This window comes from Periplaneta americana, chromosome 16 (genome assembly GCF_040183065.1).
Source record: "Periplaneta americana isolate PAMFEO1 chromosome 16, P.americana_PAMFEO1_priV1, whole genome shotgun sequence".
NCBI classification, from domain to species: domain Eukaryota; kingdom Metazoa; phylum Arthropoda; class Insecta; order Blattodea; family Blattidae; genus Periplaneta; species Periplaneta americana.
Window position 1 is genome coordinate 61,994,869 of NC_091132.1, and position 22,188 is coordinate 62,017,056.

General features: G+C 35.6%; 1 protein-coding gene across 1 annotated transcript in view; it reads right to left on the reverse strand.

The window, feature by feature from the left end:
- Positions 1 to 1,202: 1,202 nt before the first annotated feature.
- Positions 1,203 to 22,188, reverse strand: part of LOC138716377 (mucin-21) — a 274,570-nt gene continuing 253,584 nt past the window's right edge. Inside the window, exon 2 of the mRNA XM_069849402.1 lies at positions 1,203 to 4,099. Coding sequence (XP_069705503.1) covers positions 1,979 to 4,099 — 2,121 coding nt within the window. The 3' untranslated portion in view covers positions 1,203 to 1,978. The remainder of the gene's footprint in view (positions 4,100 to 22,188) is intronic.

Genomic DNA, 22,188 nt, shown 5'->3' on the forward strand with positions numbered 1-22,188 from the left:
TTTCGGATACGAAACCGCCGAAAGCCTGCTGAAAAACCGCGTCCATATTCGTAATGACATTGAATAGACCGATACGAGTTTTCAGAAGAAATACAATTTCCTTTCACAAATACAAATTAATAAAACACCCTTTTACTTAAATTAATTCGTTGAAGATTTGTAGTTACAATGGAACAATCAGAAACAAACTAACACGTTGTCATCATGATGCAAAAAATTCCAATTCTTTTGTAATAAGCTACTGACAGAATTTTGTAGAAAATGGAGAAAATATGAACAACTAAATTTACCTTTTACTTTTAAAAGAACTCTATAGGTATTTATTAAAGTAATAATGATGCAAGTGACTTACGTATGATTGTTTAGTATAATAATTAATTTGAAATTAATGAGTGAAATTTAATTTTATATACACCATCAACAAAGAATTTCTTTAGAAACACAATCTTTAATTTAATAATAACAAATCGTTGTAGAAAATATTGAGACTGATAGACCTACTGTAATTCACATTGCATTGCAATAATGAATGTAAGTAAAAATAAATTCATTTCTTATTCTTGGATTCAATATGTTTTAATACATTTATTTCTCATCATGTGATTTAACATTTAAAGTTTTGTTCTTCAAATACTGAGATTGCATTGACAGTGACTTTACAAACTCAATAAAATTTATCTAACCGAAATTAAACAAATGACATAATATGTCCCCGTTCATACGCAAAGAAAATTAAAAATACTTAGCACAGATTTAATGGATATGTGCCCTGAATTTTCAGAAGTTTCGTTACATTGATGGCTTCGAATTACTAAAGCAGAAAAAAAGTTAAAAAAATTCCTGGCACAAACCTAAAAATTACAAAACAATAACACATGTCTTTCTTATGAAGATTTACAATTAATTCTATTTCTCATTTTTGCTTTCACAAAACCATTATATAACTAAATTATTAAGCTTTAAGACTCTTCTTAACCATCTACATAATTTTATTTTGAGCAACAAAACTGACCTGTATCCCTCCTTTCCGGAAGGACGTGTCTTGCACTGTTATTCTGTATCACCTTTATTCTCCATTGTTAAAAGAAACAGGAATTACGTTGTAAACATCGGGAACCACGAGATTGTGGACAGGATCAATCACTCTAATCTACGGCTTTTGTCTGAAAATAGGTATTTGCACATTTACCATGACGTATTGCTAGGGTCTTCGTATTTTATATTTCACTAATGAGAATAACAAAACAAGTACAATTGAAAACAGGATCATACAGTAGCGCCTCCCGTTAACAGAACTTAATAAAAACAACTGTTCATGCATACTAAAATATATTGTTATTAAAGTAAGGAGAAATTATATGGACACTTAGCTCTTACGAAACCTTGCCTTCATAAAGTCGTTGCCACAGTTAATTATGTACTCCTTGCAAATAATTAGCTTGAAAAACGTCATTAGATACAGATAGAACACTGCAGCACACTCAACTAGGCGATTACTTGTCAAATGATACATGGGGTATTAAAACTCAAGGACTGTAGCAACCCATAGCGCTGCCGAAGAACTGCTAGCTGTCTCTGATCGGAGAGCACAGACTACCGTTTAGTAATTATAGCAGGAAATCGTGACTTTCATCAACACCTCGTTTAAGAGAAGAAGGATCTGGCAGGAGACGGGAAGTAGTTTCGTAAGAACTTGTGTATAAAGGGAAGGACAGCATTTCCACATATTGATCAAAATAGAGGATAAAACTATTAATTAATTTAAGCACTAAAAGTTAAAATCATCGTCAAAAATAGCGAGAACTTGCGTATCGATGTTTATTTTATACTACCCGCTTGATGCGGAAAAAGTCATAATAATGTTCCACTAAATAAAGCATTAAAATTTTTGTTATGGAAATGCTAACTTCATTGTTCACGATGAGACACAAAGAAGCGTCCAGAATATTGTTCACGGGAGTCGCCACGATGAGCGGGTTTACAGAGACAGGAACTTGACAAGTGCATCGTATATGAGCCTGGGGTTGATGGTGCCATCCGCCGTGTAGCGAACGCCTCGGAGGCTTCCGTCGTCATGGCTCACCACGCCATACTCGCCCACGATGAAGCCGTCAGATGTTCGCTCCTCCACTTGGTACTTCCGGAAGTTTCTGCCCTCAACGACGTACCCGAACTTAGAGTTTGGATCACGTGATTGTCCTTGCGGAGTGTTGAATTCTCTGAGCGCGGTGTCTGCTTGCTGACCTGGAGTTGTGGCAGGCGGGAACTGAACCCCGTGAACTCTTCCGTTTGTCATGACGCTCACAGACTCGTCTACCTCATAATTCTGTTCAGGATTTGCGTAGCTTCTTTCAGGTGTTCCATAATTGTGCTCTGGAAGTTCGAAATTTCTCTCCGGAGGCTCTTGATGACTTTCGTAGCTCTTCTGCGCACGATTGGTGTCTCCTTGTTGGCCTTCGCTCAAAGTATCGTGTGACTGTTGATGTATGCTTCCTTGCAAGCCTTCAGTACTGTAACTTCTTTGCGGACTACTGGTTTGATAATTGCTCTGAATCTGATGAACTGCACCATAATTTGATTCCCCGTTTCCATTATGACTGGCGACGTTGAGACCTCCTGAGCCCTGAAAGACTTGCTTAAAATTCTGCTGCTGAGGCTGATGCTGCTGATGTGCAACTACGGCCTGTTGCACAGTCTCTGCTACGGACGAACCCGTTCTATGGTAACTTGGCGGTTCACTGTAGAACTGTACTCTGCTGCCAGATGTGGCCGTAGAGACGCTAGTGTGGTAACTGACTGGAGATGACTGTGGATTCAATGGCGACTCAATTGCGCCTGGTGAAGAAAAAGAACTTTGTCGAGATTGGATGTTAGAAGAAGAGGTTTCCTGGTGCACAGATATTATAGAAGAAGATGGAGAGGCTTCCTCCACACTGAACTGACTGCGTTGGATGGCTGTTGCAGCGGGTTGTTCTTCTGTCACCAATGAAGCGCTCTCAATTGGAGATTCAGCTTTGTTGTCGGTCTGGACGAATGCATCCAAGAAAGTACTGAATATGTCTTTGTTTTCAGGTTCAATTTTGTTATTTTGTTGAGCACGGGCCACTGAGGACGACACTCTCACGGATACTACTTGGTGTGTCTGATTTTGAAATCCGTCTTGTCCTGTTGCATCCGCACTGGTAGGCCAAGCAACATTGTTTTCTTCTCTGGTTGGAGTTGGATTTTTATCAAATGTTTCATTCTCTACTGGAATCTCGCTCACATTAGAAAAATCACTTTCAGTTTCAGTCGCCCTCTTTGAAGGTGCCTCAGTTTCAGTAAAAGTTCCATTGCTTGTAACGAATGTCGGTGATAGCTCTTCCACTCCGAATGTATCGGAACTGGAATTAGTGTTCTTATCAGAAAAGTCGTCAGTGAGTAGTGACGGTGTAGATGTGGCTGTTATGGCCACCTCATCCTTCTCTATATCACGTTCAAATTCTAATGGTTTTCCGGCTGGTTTTTCTGATTGAGAATTTGAGACAAACTCTATCCTCTTGCTACTTGTTATGCTGCTAGCTCCCTCGGGCTCAAGCCCCACATATTGAGCATTGACGCCATCTAATGACGCGTTAGGTATTGATGATTTCTGAGTTTCACCTGTATCCAGTGGATCGTTTTCTTTTGTAAGTGGTGTTGACAAGTCAGCAGAATCCGTAGCTGCCTTGCTGACTATATCCTGTTCATTTCCTACATGCGAGTTGTCAGGCTCGGACAAAATGGACGAGGAATCTGCAAGAGGCTCTGGTGGTAATGAGTTACTGTCCTTTGGTACAGTTCTAATGCCGAACGCAGTGGTCTCGGACGAGGCTGGTATGTTGTCAGCGTAAGATGAGCTTGTATATGACTCTTCCGATGTAACGGAGTCTGGACGTTTGCTGACTTTGTTGTAGTTTCGGCTCCTGCTGATAGGTCGCGATCTCGGAACGGAGGCCCCGATGAAAACCGACAGGAAGTCGCTCCCAGAGATGAGGTCATCGCTTCGGGCAGACTTGGCAAGAGCCTGTCTGGCGAAAGGAAACCCCAACGCGGGATGAAGCAGCAGCTGGCAGAGAACCTGCAATTCAAATAAGCAAATATCAGTTATGACAGAATCCTCACCCGGAAATCAAGGCGCACAAGTGTGCATTCGATTAATGTCGCAATCTTGTAATCCGATATGAACATCAAGATAATGTTTTACATATCACAAGTGACGTATGTGGTAAATAACCTACAAAACAATTATTTCGAATAAATGTACACATTCTCTGCAGTTTGCACCAATAGAAATTCAACGTGATTTAACATTTAAATGGGAGAAATATTACCAGCTAGTAATATAAGACTATGCAGAAATCAAGACACCCTTGTCTACTGGCTAACATGTTGTTAAAAGTAACGTTCCGAAAGAAATAAAATAAATTAAGACAGCAATTATTAAGAAATAATCGTGTCTAATGTCACGGCTCTTATATTCAGTTGTCGACTCCAACATTCTTAAGAATGTTTTATAATTAATATAATAAATCGAAGCTATCCATGCTGTTCTTATGTGGAGAACTTAGTTTCCTTGGCAAATTCATTCCACGAAATAACAGGTTTATGACTCCACATTGAAATTCATCTGAGAATATCAGAAACCCTAAGGGCCAGTTGTGTAAGCAGTTAATCTCGTAATAGGCAATGAAACCAACTTTCAATAAAGCTTAACTTAGATTCTTCATTGTATCAACACTAACCAAAGATTATTTCATGTTAATCTAAGGTCAAATCTGACGATTTTCTTCAGTTCAAATATGTTGAACGTACTTTAGCAGAAACTAAATTATATTTCATCAAAATAAAGAGCAGTCCCCTGATACATATGCAGCTGCGTCAGACAGATGATCCGTATGCAAATCACATCTCATTCTTCTCCGGTCGACCTTAAGCTATTCAAAGATGATAGATGAAGTTGAATTTAATAAAGCGAAGTAAATCTGAGGACCAAGAATGAAATTTACATAGCACTTTTACTTCGGTTGGTTGAGGGGGGAGGAAACCTCGGAAAAATCTCCAATTATGTAACTTGCCTCAACCAGGATTTGAACTCGGGTCTGCTCGTTTCACGGTCGGACATGCTAACCATTACTCCACAGTGGTGGACGTGAACCTCTTTGTAGTTCCGAAAGTTTGGAAATGTCAAGTTTCAGGACACGTTGGAATTTCCAGAAGCCTAATTCTGGCCACAGCCAAAGTGAAAATATAGGGTAAAGGTTGGTAATATTGTGATGTGAGTAATATTGTGGTAGCTCTTTTTGAGAATTTATTACAATTTTACTGAGCGAGAGGAAGATCTGTTTTTTGCGTCAACATATTAAGAGAATGTTCATGGACAAGTTGCACAAAACCGGTCCTTGTCTAGCTCAGTAAAATTGTAATAAATTCTTAAAAAGAACTATCACAATATTACTCGTTTCACAATATTATCAACCTTTACCCTAAATCGGATATCGATGATGTTAAAGAACAACCTCGTATGTAAGAAAATACAGCTTCACAGGAGAGTGAAGAAACATACAAATGTCTGACATACGTGGCTGGGACAGGTTTAAAACCACGGCTTCATGTATACAAGATGGAGGCAGTAGATCAACTGGATTATTATCAAAGGGAAATTTGTGTCTACGAGTATTAAATTCCCGGATTAGAGTGATGAGAAACAGAAATAATCTTTTGTAACTATACGAGAATGACGACGATAATTTCAGACGAATATTTCGATTTTCGAAGGAATCAACGCAAAATTTAGCAAGAATGCTAAATAATAATCTGCAACGAAATGCAAGAGGCGGCAGGTTGACAATTTCTTTTACACTTTCTTGTTGCTTTATATTAATTATATTTTTATGCCTATAACATGATATATCTTAATTCTTAGTCTTTACAGTAGTTTTGGACATTTTATTTAATACTCGAAAATGATGTGGGCCTACAAGAATATGAAAAAAAAACGTAATTTTGTCTTCTTATTTTAAGTTTTATGCTACTGGGGCTTTCCACATAGTACTAGTCTATTATATGTGAAAATAGAACCATACTACAGTACATTTTAGTTTCAATTGAAATTTTAATCCAGTTAATATTTAGGTTATTAATTCCTTAGAATCGGGTTTTCAGGTAGATAATGTTGGTAGTAGTTATGAACAAATGATAAACTAAACATAAACGCTCGACTTGTGCTAATTATTTGGGCAGTATCATTCGGATACCTAAAAATCCGTTCCCTTTTAAATACTGCAAGTGTTTTAAACGCATATAATTATATTCTGTAAACTAGCCGTACCCGTGCGCTCCGCTGCACCCGTTAGAAATAAATATAAAGTAATTACATAATTAAAATAGGACATTTTTGATCCAGGGAATATTCGTGTTTGATAGAAGGATAAATCGTTTAATATGTTACTTAATTTAAATTATATTTAAATAATTAAAATGGAATAATTTTGGTCCAGAGAGCACTCATTTGGTGCAATGACAATTCCTTTAACATGTTTCTTAATTTTTATTACATGCATCCATAGTTCAATGAACATTGACATCATTTACATTTAATGTGTATACTTTATTTTACTTGTTATATGTTTCCATTGAATTATGGTAATAACTTAATTTTAACTCTTGTTTTCTACGTATTCAGTAAATGGCGCTTGGCCCACTATGGTTCTGAACCCTTCAAATAACTTAAATAACTCAAATTATATTATATTATATTATATTATATTATATTATATTATATTATATTATATTATATTATATTATATTATATTATATAAAAAGTGTGTTGATAACGGATGTACCCCGATAAGTAAGTTTTCAATTTGCTATGGGGGCTCTTGAATCTCAGGAGGAACAAATTTTATTTTACAACAGGGCAACATAATCTGCTTGGCTCATTACCCAAATTTTTTGCATTGCATTTAATGCATATGTATTTTATGTATTTTAACTCGATTCAGTTGAGCATAGTTAAAATTTGGATTATAAAATAATGAAATGCTAAGCTAACATATTATTACTGCATACTAAATCAATACACTCTCGTTGTTCGTTAATTCTCTGAGATAAACATTATTTTAAGAAATACAGGAAACGAATACACAGAATAGCCTATCAAGTTTTCTGTGCATAAGAAGCTATTTTAATCTTACCTGTCCTCAATTTACTCAGAAGTTACTGTAATAACATTATAGCATTATGTCCATACAGAGAAACTACATTTTCCAATGGTGAAATAATAATTAATTATACAAATCGGTTAATTTAGTTTCCGATATTGCTTCATACAAACACAGAAACATTTTCTGTAGGCTATGATTCATAGCTTTCGATTGTTGTTGACCAAGGCCCCTTATAGACGAAGTCATTTGTTTATTTCATTACACGGCCTTATATGGCAGTTATTTTAGTTTTAAAGCTCATTTATCTCATTAAATATCAGTCCTATCAAAATTTTTCAAAGAATAAAACTTATCGGAAATGATTTGTAAAGAAATTTTTGTTATGTAACATTTTTCATAAAAATCAATAATAAGCGAGATATTTCGATTTATTTAATTCGGGCCCCCTTATAACCCCCATTGTAAATAATGTATTTTGAATGCCATATAGCCTATAATCTAAGTTACAACGAACTTAATTTATATTCCAATTTTCATCGAAATCCGTTCAGCCATTATCGCGTGAAAAGGTAACAAACATACATACAGACAGACATACAAACAAAAATTAAAAAAAAAAAAAACGATTTTCAGTTTCAGGGTGGTTAATTATATATGTTAGGACGAATTATTTTTGGAAAATCGAAAATTGCCAGAAAAATTTCGGCTACAGATTTATTATTAGTATAGATTAGTAAATATAACAATACCTTAGCTGAAAACAAAAGAATGTGACTTACTGCAATTCAATAAAAATATTAATCCCGATGTTCATTTCTTTCTAATATCCACTGTTAACAGGAATAAAAATCGATTCTTAGCTGCGTTGCCATACATAAAACCCACGAACCTCGGTTTCTTTTCAAGCCGCTTCTCGACTTCGTTTTATAAATCGCATAAGGATTCAAACCTCGATCGCGGTTTAAAAGCCGAGATCTGGATTTTGTCGTGTTTTAGAAATCGACTCTAAGTGTAAAGTTTGTATCCATGCCTTGACTTGAGATTTGTTTCCAGAAGATTCGGGAAGATTTTTTGATAAGGATAAAGTGAAATCTCATTTTGTTTATTTTTTCGACATATAGTGTCGATTTCTAAAACGAGGTCTAGGCCACGACCATGGCTTTAAACCGCGTTTGGATTTATAAAACGAGGTCTTTTTCATTTTTCTGAGCCACGACTCGAAACCATGGCCTGAAGCAGAGACCACGGCTGGGGTAGGTTTAAAACCATGGCTTCATGTATACAAGATGGAGGTAGTAGATCAGCTGGATGATTATCAAAGGAAAATTTGTGTCTACGAGTATTAAATCGCCGGATTAGACTGATGAGAGAGAGGAATAATCCTTTTGTAACTATATAACGATGATAATTTCTGGCGAATATTTCGATTTTCGAAGAAATCAACGCAAAATTTACCAAGAATGCTAAATAACAATCTGCAACGAAATGCGAGAGGCGACAGGTTGACAATTTTTTTTTACATCTTCTTGTTGCTTTCAGGGAAGTAAGATATAATATTTTATATTAATTATACCTTTATGTCTATAAGACGATATATCTTAATTCTTAGTTTTTACAGTAGTTTTGGACATTTTATTTAACCCTTTCTAACCCAAATTAAATTTACAAGCAATCCATGTTGAAACAAATGGCTGTATTAGGACCAATTCAGTGACCAAGTTACGGGAGTGGCAACATTTGAAACAAAACTATATTGATGAAAATGTGTTATCCAGCAAAATTTACCTTCATATGTAACACACAAGTATATAAATGCTATAAAGTTAATTATTGCCATATGGTATCTATAGGTAAGAAAGGGTTAATACTCGAAAATGATGTGGGCCTATAAGAATATGAGGCTAACGTGATTTTTGTCTTCTTATTTTAAGTTTTATGCTACTGGGGCTTTCCACGTAGTACTAGCCTATTATAATATATTATAATATTATAACATATTATGTGAAAACAGAAGTATACTGCATTTTAGTTTCAATTGAAATTTTAATCCAGTTAATATTTAGGTTATTAATTCTTACAACCGTGTTTTCAGTTAGTTAATGTTGGTAGCAGTTATGAACAAACGATAAACTACAACATAAACGCTCGACTTGTGCTAATTATTTAGATAATATCATTCTGGTACCTAAAATCCGTTCCCTATTAGTAATGCTAGTATTTTAAACGTACGTTGGCTATATTCCCTAAATATAACAATATCTTAGCTGAGAACAAAAGAACGTGACTTACAGCAATTCAATAAAAATATTAATCCCGATGTTCATTTGTTTCTAATATCCACTGTGTACAGGAATAAAAATCGATTCTTAGCTGCGTTGCCATATATAAAACCCACGAACCTCGGTTTCTTCTCAAGCCGCGTCTCGACTTCGTTTTAGAAATCGCACAAGGATTCAGACCTCGCTCGCGGTTTAAAAGCCGAGGTTTGGAACCACGATTCCGTCCGTGTTTTAGAAATCGACCCTTAAGGTTGCTGTTTAACACCATTGACAAAGTATAACTGATTGTTCATGAAGACGATACTGATTTATAATAGCGATTCGTTCCATATTGAAAGAATGACGACATAGTTCGGGGTTAAAGGAACTTCGATGCTATTGTAGCCGGTTGCATTCGCAAATATATTGCAGAGCTCAGAGATTCAAACAATAAGTAGTACAAGAGCGTTTCCACGGCCATCAGTAGTCTAGTCCACGAACAGTCCGACTTATTTGGTAGGACAAGTCGTGGACCGAAGAAACGTGCACGAGAAGCTTTTGCGAAAAAAAAAGTTGCTGCCTCAGTTGTGGACTGGATGAAGACAATATGATTGCCATCAGGCACATGCGATTCTTATGTTTTATTCCAGAGTCGGTTCAGGACGGAATAGAACCAGAACACGCACACCTGTTACTCCTCGTTGGCACATGACGCATGAGTTGGCCTACGCTCACGCTCGAAACAGAATCGAATTACTGATCTTCTGATATTCTTGTGTTACCATTAAATACAGAGAAAGGCAGCGAAAAGTTGCCGCACTATGCAGGGGACGTGTTTGTTGAGCGCAGGTTATCACGTAGTGTTGCATTACTACTCTTGTTATTGAACATTATTTGTGTTGTTTGTGACTCCACTCGTCAACTAAACACTCCGTACGCTTCCAGCTGTCCGAACACTCCATCCCCACCACTCGGGAATTTTAGACCTACCGTAGTGAAAAGGTACGCCCGTCGCGCTGCTACCTACAACTTACCGGTGAGTCGAGCAATGAATTGTGGGCAATCTGTACCCCGATTTCCCCTGTATAGTGCGGTAACTTTTTGCTGCCTCTCTCCGCAGTTAGCGTAAATGCAGTTGAACCTCGATACTAGAATTATCTGGCAACTATAAAAATTGGATCGTTATATCAGGATTATTAGGCCTATTGTATTGACGGCTTATGAAATTTTACCCATCTTTATGTTCTGAAAGAGAATATAGTAAACATAAGGCAAAACAACATTACATATCATGAAATAACATTTAGTCATCATTCGGGCCGTGCCTTGTCCCACGAGGCTACAAGATTAAGTATTACTGGAGTTTTTAATTGAACGAGCATGTGCATCTAGCAAGCGAAGTACTTGACGGACTGCGCACGCAACTCTAGTTTGGTCAAGTTGGGCAGAACAAATTTGCACCACTTTAACAATTACACCAATATTTACAATTTAAATTATTTAGACTATGTACACTAGAATAAACTATTTTCACTATATAGGCCTACACTATCATAAAGAATGTAGACCTACATTCATCAAACATTATTTATATAGGCTAGTTATGTATTGCTGACGCCAGCGTTTCTGGCGCGTGTCTTTGAGTACAATGCACAGTCTGCGAGCATCTGTTGATAGTGTAGCTGAGAATGGTACCACCTCCTATATACGTCACGTCAGCAATCTGCCAACCACACCTCATTTCGCCAGATACCATCTCGCTCTCACTAATCCCATCGACGGTAGAAAGTAGTACTTTATACAGCGTAGTTAAATAACCAACTAAAAATCAATGTGTGATCAATGTAAGCCTACATTCTTTCTGATAGTATAAATAGTAAAAATAGCGTAATCTAGTGTACATAGTGTAAAGGGTCTATAAGACATTTACTATTTTCAAAAGCAGATTGCCAAAAATACTGCTTTTCGTCTCTAGAATATGATCTTTCTTGATATATTAGATTGTAGAATATGCTCGTTATTTTTAATATATCAAATTTTTTCTTCATTATGTTAATAATTTCTTTGGTTCAAATTATCTTACTAAACAATAAATTGTAATTGTTTATTTCTTCGAATTACGTGTAACTAAACATGTACAGTTTGCTCTTAATGTAGTAATAATAATAATAATAATAATAATAATAATAATAATAATAATAATAATACTATTCCGTTGTTTTTTGTTGCTATTATTTCTGTTTGCTATGTACTTTTATACTGGTTGAGTCGAAGAGAAAGCTTTATGGTTAACTCTATCAATAAAATAAATCAATTAAATAAATGAATAAATAAATTAATTAATAATTAATAAAACCCAAAATAGAGGTGGGAACGATATATCGGTTTTTACAAAATACCGATATTTTCGTTTCGATATAGCGATATATCGATATCGAAATTTTCATTCAATATATCGTATAATATATCGGTTTTCTCATAAATTTATCGATTTTTTTTTTGTGGAATTATTATCATTATCAACAACAAAATCCACACTAGACAACTCAGATAATTCCCGAGAGATGGCGCTACTGAAGGTGGACAGTTACATAATTGTGCAACCTCACTCAATACCTTGTTCTAATTGGCTGGACTGGAATTCGAATTCAAACTGTTTAATATGCAGCACCAAATTCAAAATGCAGCGTGCGCGAACGTGAGACAGACAGGAGGTTTATCTACTACTGTTTTAATATTGTTATTAATGTTCTCCAAGGCAGGAGAGCAACTCCCACACTGAAAGGAAACCATCTCACCTCAAAACGGGTATCAAAACTTTTATTTCTATATTCTGAAATGGAAAGAGAAATAAGAATTTAATATCGATGTAACATTTGTGTACGTCTATGATTTCTATGCACAACCTAGTGCTGAAATTCTGTTTTCTTATTATATCTTTCAGTACATAATAATTATTCTATCCCTATAATCATCACCATTGTTGTTTGGAATGTTGGAGTGTAACAATAACTTTCAATGGGAATTTACTATAGAAGGATTGTATCAAATCAACTGTGAAGTTTGCTAAAACTTGTAACATTCTAAGTACGGTTTACTTGCATTTAAAAATGATTACCTTGTGTCCTGGATTGAATCCTATATAACATTAGAATAATTGAATCGTGTTCCAATATCAAATACTCAACCATGTAGAGTTCACTTAACTCTTTCCCACTATATAATTTAAGCTCCCTTGCCTCCACCATAATTTTGATTTAGGTTAGGACCTACATCATGTGGCATTGAAAATGTATTGTTTATTGTTACAATTTTACATTTATGCTTTTGTGTGTTATGATGTTAATTTCTATGGTAAAAAGGAATATTAAAATTTGAGTAATTTTGTTGTAATACAGTAAATGTACTCCTGAAAATGCAATTTGCTTACGGAATAGCGATATATCGATGATTGTTCGATATATTGATATATTTTCTGCGATATATATCGTTTATCGAAATTATGTTTGCAATATATTGCAATATCAATATATCGGTATTGAATTTATTTCCTTATTTCCTCCATCACTATCCCAAATTCGACTCTGTTGTGAAAAACTATCGCCATCCCGACCCGTATAAAAAATTCCAGTTTTACGGATTTTTCCAGCCCGTCTGAAAACACTGCTTCCATGTTGTGTTAATCGAACTTCCTTCGCAATTTCATATGAATGCGGGCGTGTTTGTTGTATAACTATTCGGTCGTTCTTCTGTATGCGGAGGTTTGAACAACTATACCCACATTCTAATTCTGGATACGGGAAATTGATCCAATTTATATGTCTATATAATTACTGTAATTACGCTAATAAAATACAATGCCTGCGATTATTAGCTTTCAATGTCACGTGAGAACAATGTATTGTGAATTCTATTAGCGTATTGCGGATATGTTTACACTTGAATCTGTCGTTGCGTTATTTACAACTGCGAAGTGTAACAATGTCCCTTTCAGCGAAGAACGCACAGCGGCAACGCAACGCCCTTGCTTCGCAGCAGTGAGAGCCTTAACAAAGGTTTTCAACTCCGGTGTTATTTATGTCGGTAGATATTTGCAAACAATGCGAATGTTAATGACTGTCATACAGACGTTTAAATCCATTCATGAGAGCGGCTGCCGAGGATGTCTTGTGTGGGGAGATACAAGCGGATTCAACCCTCGCGAACTGGTTGCCCCAGACCGACCTTGAACTCAGGACTTCAAGAAGACACTGTACTGGGAGACTCTAGTCGGTTGAGTGAATGTATGGAATACAGATGCACTTTGAAATGGCAGTGCTTTGAAATTGATTCTTCTATACAGTGAAATAGTATTTCGTTGTGGATCAAGCGGTAACGTTTTATCCGCAGGGACACTGTTCGAATTCTGACATCGAAGTGAATATTGAAGAGGCTATATTTTTTCTTTCAACTTTCGGGGATAGTTTTTCTAAAGTTGCTGATGGGAATATAAAGTAGCTACCATTCAAATGTAAGTTTTACAGGCTTACGGGTTCTTAAAAATTTAACATCAAGTTGTCTACATTCAAACCATTACGCTGGTACTAAGAATTCAAACACGGAGAATATAAGTGACTGATGGATATGTAATCAAGTAAACAAGCAGCGATTTTTGTTAATAAACAACAGAAACATAGTATTACTATCTACTATACTAAATGGTACCATATCTTTGTATATTTGATATGAACTTATTTGCAACATATGCAATATATGTAAGTTATAGCCAATACATACAATATTTACAATAGGTACTATATCACTTACTGGCTTTTAAGGAACCCGGAGGTTCATTGCCGTCCTCACATAAGCCGCCATTGGTCCCTATCCTGAGCAAGATTAATCCATTCTCTATAATCATAACCCACCTCCCTCAAATCCATTTTAATATTATCCTCCCATCTACGTCTCGATCTCCCCAAAGGTCTTTTTCCCTCCGGCCTCCCAACTAACACTCTATATGCATTTCTGGATTCGCCCATACGTGCTACATGACCTGCCCATCTCAAACGTCTGGATTTAATGTTCCTAATTATGTCAGGTGAAGAATGCAATGCTGCAGTTCTGTGTTGTGTAACTTTCTCCATTCTCCTGTAACTTCATCCCTCTTAGCCCCAAATATTTTCCTAAGCACCTTATTCTCAAACACCCTTAACCTATGTTCCTCTCTCAAAGTGAGAGTCCAAGTTTCACAACCATAAAGAACAACCGGTAACTTGTAACTTTCAGATTTTTTGACAGCAGACTGGATGATAAAAGCTTCTCACCGAAAAATAACACGCATTTCCCATATTTATTCTGTGTTTAATTTCCTCCCGAGATCATTTATATTTCTTACAGTTTCTCCAAGATATTTGAACTTCTCCACCTCTTCAAAAGATAAATTTCCAATTTTTATATTTCCATTTCGTACAATATTCTGATCACGAGCCATAATCATAAGGTACAATATCAACAGTGGTTTATTATTAATGGACACTGTATTCACAATATGAGTAAGTAAATGTTTGTATCTTGAGAAGTAGATATTTATTCTCAGTTGCTATGATGCATGCATCCATTACAATGAAGCACAATATTTCTCTTACATAAACAAGTACTTTACATAGACATAGGCTTGCCAACCGTCCCGTATTTACCGAGACAGTCCCGATTTCGACCATTGCGTCCCGCGTCCCGAAATAATTTGCATACGCATCAAAATGTCCCGATTTCATGGCATATTAGACATTTACAGTTAATTTTCGTTTCTATCAGATTGTTGGTTTTAGTCTGGATTGGAAGATATTTCCGCACAGTCTCATACACACACAGACATGCTTCCAATTTGTAACGAAATGGAGAAATGACTCTAATACGCATGTTCAAGGCAGAAATTTAATTCTCGTTCATGTGTCAACAGAGTGACGGATTCACTGATCATAATAGGCCGACACAAGTTAGGACAGGTTTTATCACAGCCTACAGGATACTTACTGAATCATCTATCCTCTGTGCTCATCTTATACACTTTCACTTTAGTTTGGCGCCATTTAGTATTATATCCACTTTGTTCCACTTGATGCGTCATTCATGGTTTCGGAGGAAAAGTTAAAAAAAAAAAAAAAAAAAGAAAAAAATTATACGACCACTTCTACGATAGATAGGAGATATCAACGAGGACAACAACAAAGACCTGTACATTTTCTTGGTAAACTAAAGATGCCATTGGTCCCAAATTTTTACCAGATCTTACATATTGCCTTGTGATAGTGAAACTCAGTGTTTATTTTTATAACTTGAAAATTAAGTTAGTTTCATAATTTTATATATGTTGTGAAAATTATTTTTTCCAAACTCTGATATAAAGTATCACAAAACCGACAGATATTTCTCAAATTAAGTAAAAAGTTAGTTTTTTTATAGCTGTATGTATATAGTCGTTGTTCCGGCAATAACGCCTATCTGACATATTTATCGATTTTCAGATTTTTGTTCTATTAAATAACTTAAATAGTGATACAGCAAATAATAAAATCTCCTATATGTAATAATATTTCTTTCTTTCTAAAATGTAAGAATTCACAATCTCCTATGAACTACTGCCATAGAAGAATGAATGTGTTTTTTTCTTCCTACTGAAAAATTTCATGTTTTGCACATAGGAGTTATTGCAGGAAAAACGACGATATATAAGATCTGATAAAAATTTAGGATCATTAGTTCACCAGGAATTTGTATCTGTGTGATCTTATGTTTCAGTGTATTTTCGATTCGTTGCAACAATTAAACAAATTATTTGGGACAGATGAATAATTTAAATTACGTGAACTGTATGTCATTCAATTCAACTTTGTTTCGAGAGTCAGTGGTAAAATTTATGTATCGCTATCATAAATATTGTGGTAGATATTGTCAAAAGTGTCAGTGCATGTTTTGTCATAATTTTTGTATGCGTTCATAGCCCGCTGCCCTTAAATAATTTGTGTTTAGTGCTATTCCCTACTTTCAAAATTAGGCTTCAAGAAGTATGACATCCACTACGCTGGCAGCAAGGTACCGGGAGTGAAGTAAGGTAGTCGGCAGCATTGATAAATGGCAGCTTTAGCACCTCATAGCCTCGGGGTTGGTTTAAGGTCACAGGTCGCATTCCTTGAGCATGCGGGAAAAATCTAGATAATCACGGGTTGCAAAGCTGCTGGGTGAGTCTTGACTCTTGTAAAGTAAGACAAATTCTAAAACATCCGACATCATAACACTAGCGAATTATTTAAGCGGCGTTCTTCGGCTTTCAGATTATAGAGGAAGCTCTCATAAATTCTACTTTTCTCTGTAGCTTTGTAACGTGATAATATAAAATTGTAACTAATATTGGTCTCCGATAATCGAAAGTAGAAACCGAACGATCCAGAAGTGTAAAATGATGGCTTATGGTTTCTTTCCTACTCTTAGGGTACAATCTTGAACAAAAAAGACCGGCTACCATACGCTCAGTCCCCTTCGGAAGACTGATTGATTCCGTGACAGCTTAGGTTTACAGCCAGTGCTACCGTTTATGTCGTGTGAAATAAGTAATGGGAACGTTTACAACGAGTATCTTATCTTTGCAACAAAATGTGGGCGAGAAAGTTGACAACTGTGATTGGCAGATTGCTGACGTCACATCTGTTTAGGAGGTGGTACCACTCTCAGCAGAAGTGGCAACAGATGCCACTGACTGGACAGTGTACTCAAGGACACACCCCAGAAACGCGAAGTGCGAATGTCTTGCCTTTGATGCAGTGGGCAGATTGCTGACGTGACGTGTGGGGTGTACCGTTCTCAGCAATAGCAACAAGTGCTCAGTGACTGAGTAATGCGCCAAAAACGCTGGCACTGGCTATACACGTGATCGAATTTTTATACATGACTCCGCTTTATTTTTATTTTGTTTTATTTGTCGCTTTTCCTCTCTGTTTATAGATCAAGTTATAAACAAAGTTATATTAAAGACTAGCCGTACCCGTGCGCTCCGCTGCACCCGTTAGAAATAAATTTAAAGTAATTACATAATTAAAATAGGACATTTGATCCAGGGAACATTCGTGTTTGATAGAAGGATAAATCGTTTAATATGTTACTTAATTTAAATTGCATTCAAATAATTAAAATGCGATCAGTTTGGTCCAGAGACACTCATTTGGTGCAATGACAATTCCTTTAACATGTTTCTTAATTTTTATTACATGCAACCATAGTTTAATGAAGATTGACATCATTTAGATTTAATGTGTATATTTTATTTTGCTTGTTATAGGTTTCCATTGAATTATGGTAATAACTTAATTTTAACCCTTGTTTTCTACGTATTCAGTAAATGGCGCTTGGCCCACTATGGTTCTGAACCCTTCAAATAACTTAAATTATATTATATTATATTATATTATATTATATTATATTATATTATATTATATTATATTATATCAGAAGTTACTGTAATAACATTATAGCATTATGTCCATCTAGAGAAACTAGACTTTCCATTAGTGAAATAATAATTATTATACAAATCGGTTAATTTAGCTTCCGATATTACTTCATATAAACACAGAAACAAATTCTGTAGGCTATCTTTCATAGCTTTCGATTGTTGCTGTCCAAGGCCCCTTATAGACGAAGTCATTTGTTTTTTATTTCATTACACGGCCTTAGATGGCAGTTATTTTAATTTTCAAACTCATTTACCTCATTAAATATCAGTCCTATCAAAATTTTACAAAGAATAAAACTTATCGGAAATCATTAAAAAAAACTTTTGTTATATAACATTTTTCACAAAAATCAATAATAAGCGAGATATTTCGATTTATTTAATTCAGGCCCCCTTATAACCCCCATTTTAAATAATGTATTTTGAATGCCATATAGCCTAAAATCTAAGTTATAACGAACTTAATTTATATTCCAATTTTCATCTAAATCCGTTGAGCTATTATCGCGTGAAAAGGTAACAAACATACAGGCAGACAGACAGACATACAAACAAAAATTTCAAAAAAGCGATTTTCGGTTTCAGGGTGGTTAATTATATATGTTAGGACCAATTATTTTTGGAAAATCGAAAATTACCAGAAAAATTTCGGCTACAGATTTATTATTAGTATAGATTTCAGATTAGGTGCAAAGTAAATATCCTTCCTATAGTTGTGTGAACCAGGCACTGCCCGAAGGTGGACTTAGACAAATTCATGGTACAGAAGATCGGTCATTTTCTGTGTCTAAGACGTCCGGGGTGCTCCTTACGGCTAAGCTGAGCTTCAGTATAAATACCATTGTTTAGCGCATTATACCGCAACGAGAAATAAATCAAGCAAGGAGCTATATTAAGCAAATATCAAGGAATGTTGAGCAGACTCAGAATGTTTAAATACCATCCTTGATTTTATGAAACCTCCTATGTGACTTCACAGAAAATAATTTTTCAGGAGGAAGAAAAAAAAACAATTAAAAATCAATAGGCCTACATAAGAATATTGAGTAATTTTGTAGAAAACGTTGGAGAATATTATAAACACTGGAAAGTTTTCTTTTCTCAATCGTACTATCAGGGACTGGAATGCTTTACCTGCAGACTTACTAAAGGCTTTACCAACAATCAAAAATGTATTTAAAAATAGGCTTAAGGGCTTTACTAATAGACGATAATTATACACAGTATTTAAAGGGTGTAATTGATATTTTGTTATTGAGGTGTTCTATCAGTGAAGAATTATGTTGTGTCAGTGAAGTGTGTTAAATGAAACGTGTTCCTGTCAGTGAAGCTTTATAATTAATAGTGGTAGTGCAAAGTATTTGAACAATGAAATGTTTTTGAAGTGTTAGTGGAATCAGGATAGAATCAGTGAAATGTGTCGTAGTTTCAGTGAAGTGAGTGCGTTGACAGCGAAATGAGTGTAGTGTTGAAAGGTACTTGTGCAGATATGAACATATCATACTCGTGGGTTTTAGTTCGAACATAGGTTTAAGGTACAAATTAGATTTACTTTAAATGTTATTTTAACCGATCGTGCTTAATTTAATTTAGGATGTTCCCTGTTGTTGTTATCATTATTATTATTATTATTATTATTATTATTATTATTAATTATTGTTAGTATTAATTATTAGTATTATTATTAATTGTATTTTTTATTAATTGTGTCTATTATTGTCTTTATTGAGTGTAACTAGTTACCACTGCCACCGGGTATATACTCATTGCAATGTGAATAAATACATACATACATACATACATACATACATACATACATACATACATACACATACATACATACAAACATAAATGACATCATCGAGGCCTATTGATATTTAATTATTCGGTGGGAAAAGTAATTTTGAAGCATTCATTTATAACAATAAATGAATGCATCTAATAGTTAAATAAACTTGTATCCTTGATTAATCAAATTATTCAGCTACTAAATACAGGCCTAACGAAATATGCCCCTGAAATTATTTTCTTTTCTCCTGAAACGTATATTATAGATTTGTTGGTTACATCCTTATTCGAGGGAGGTCTTCAATTATGCCGATTAATGGAAGGATTCCAAGCCAAGTTGGACATCTGGTCTGACAGTAGCCCGATGAGGAGAATGAAGATGTAGAGACAATTATAGGTTAGTCGGGAGTTGGGCTGGGAACCTGAGTGAGCCGTACATTAGTAGTTAATGTGCGGTATAAACAAGCAGACCAGGAAAGGGGCAGAGTTCCCAGCGGTGCCCACACAAGCTCCCAGCAGTGTCATTATCACAGTTACTAGTTACTACGCACTGATTCACAACCACATTTCCATATTTCACTATTGTGTGTTTCCTTATTGCGCAAGCCCACACTTTGATCTGATTTTCAAATTGGCACTATCACATTACTATCCGAATGACACACCTGCTTCGTATTTGGAGGTCCCCGTCCCTCATCCAGATCAAGTTTCCATTGTAATAATTTTTATTCATTGTCTCCTGAAGGTAAATGTAGATCACAGATCTGATTTCTTCTTGTTCTCATCTTTACATTTATATGCCTTAATTTTAAACCTGTCAGTCGCTAATAAGCAAACATTTTGATAAGAGCAGATAAAAACGTTAATTTTTTCTTCCACCATATTAATAACGTCGAAAGAAGTGCTTATACAAATTTTGGTCATTCGACCGCAATTACGAGGCCGTCCAGAAAGTGATTTACGGAAAAAAGCATAATTGCATGGAAAGATCTATTGAATCAGATACAGCAATTGTTGCGCTATTTGTGAAAATATCTCCCACTGAAATTGAGACATTTGTCGTACCATGGAATCAATTTTTGTATCCTTGTTTCGTAGAAGTCAGCTGCCTGGGATCAGTGTTTGACAACCGTCTGCACTTCTCTGTCGATCCCATGATATGACACATGTGGGGAATATGTTGAAAAATAGCTCAACAATTGATGTGTCTGTTCCAATAGATTTTTCCAATAAAATTGTGTTTTCTTTCTGTTAATGGCCCCTGGAGAACTTATTTTACGTCTCTCGTAAATGTGATCGAGTGGCCAAAATTTGTATAAGCACTTCTTTTGACATTATTAACATGGTGAAAGAAAAAAAATTGACTTTTTTTTTTATTTGCCCCCATCAGAACGTTTGCTTGTAAGTGTATGGCGCGTGCTCTTCCCAATTAAGCAGTCCGTAATTCGATTCCCTATTTTATCCGCTATCCATGGAGAGTGTTTGTCCCTTGTCTTGTACAGAATCTCCTATTTATAAGTCGTCCACAAAAGTTATATGCCGACGGAACACTCGACAGAAAGCAAGTAGGTTCCGCGAGCAGAAAACATTTGGTAATGGTATATGAACAGAAAATTAAATCAATAAATTCATTCCTACCTTTACATGAAAGTCTGAAAATACTCTCTTAGTCTACTGATACAAATGGCAGCTCTTGAGTAAGTTCTGGGTACATTTAAAATTGAACCGGTGTAATCGTAGTTTCTTAGCCAGAATATTGTCTTTTAATTCTTATACTGTATGCCGTTTACGTTCACATACTTTCCCCTACAATGTTTCCCGCAGATAAAAATCGTACAGGTTTAAGTCAGGCGATCTCGCAGGTCACAATTATGTTAATTATGTTATCATTATCACCGAACACGACTCTTATTGTATTCAATGACCTTTTCTTCCTTTTTGAGCTTCCTCTTACAGTTTTTAACAGCTTTTATGCTTCACATAACAGTTGTAAATAAATATATGCTGTTCTAAATGACACCGAAACTTACTGTACAGTACCAAATTACATAACTATAGAGACTAACGACTTTCAACGTATTTCATTGAAATTTATGATGATATATACTCGTGATGTATGATTCATCGCTCTTCATATCACCCTACGATATCTCACCTTTCGTAAACAGAAAGAACAGTCAGATATACTAGCAGAGTCAGAAAGTACCGGAACTTCGGGTGGCAACGCCATGCTCTATAGGCAACTTCTCTGCCTTGTCCATGTAGTATGTGACCTACTCTCTAGGCGTATAGACTCAGTGCGGCTGCGCATGAGAATTGGGAAGACTAACGTAGCCGGAAACCAATCAAATACAATACAGCTTTGCGCTTCGTTTAGTGAAGACATGTAATATAGTGCAGCTTTCCACTTCGTTTAGTGAAGACGTGTAGGTATACGTGATAAAATGAGATTCAAAGAGCAGAGAGGTAA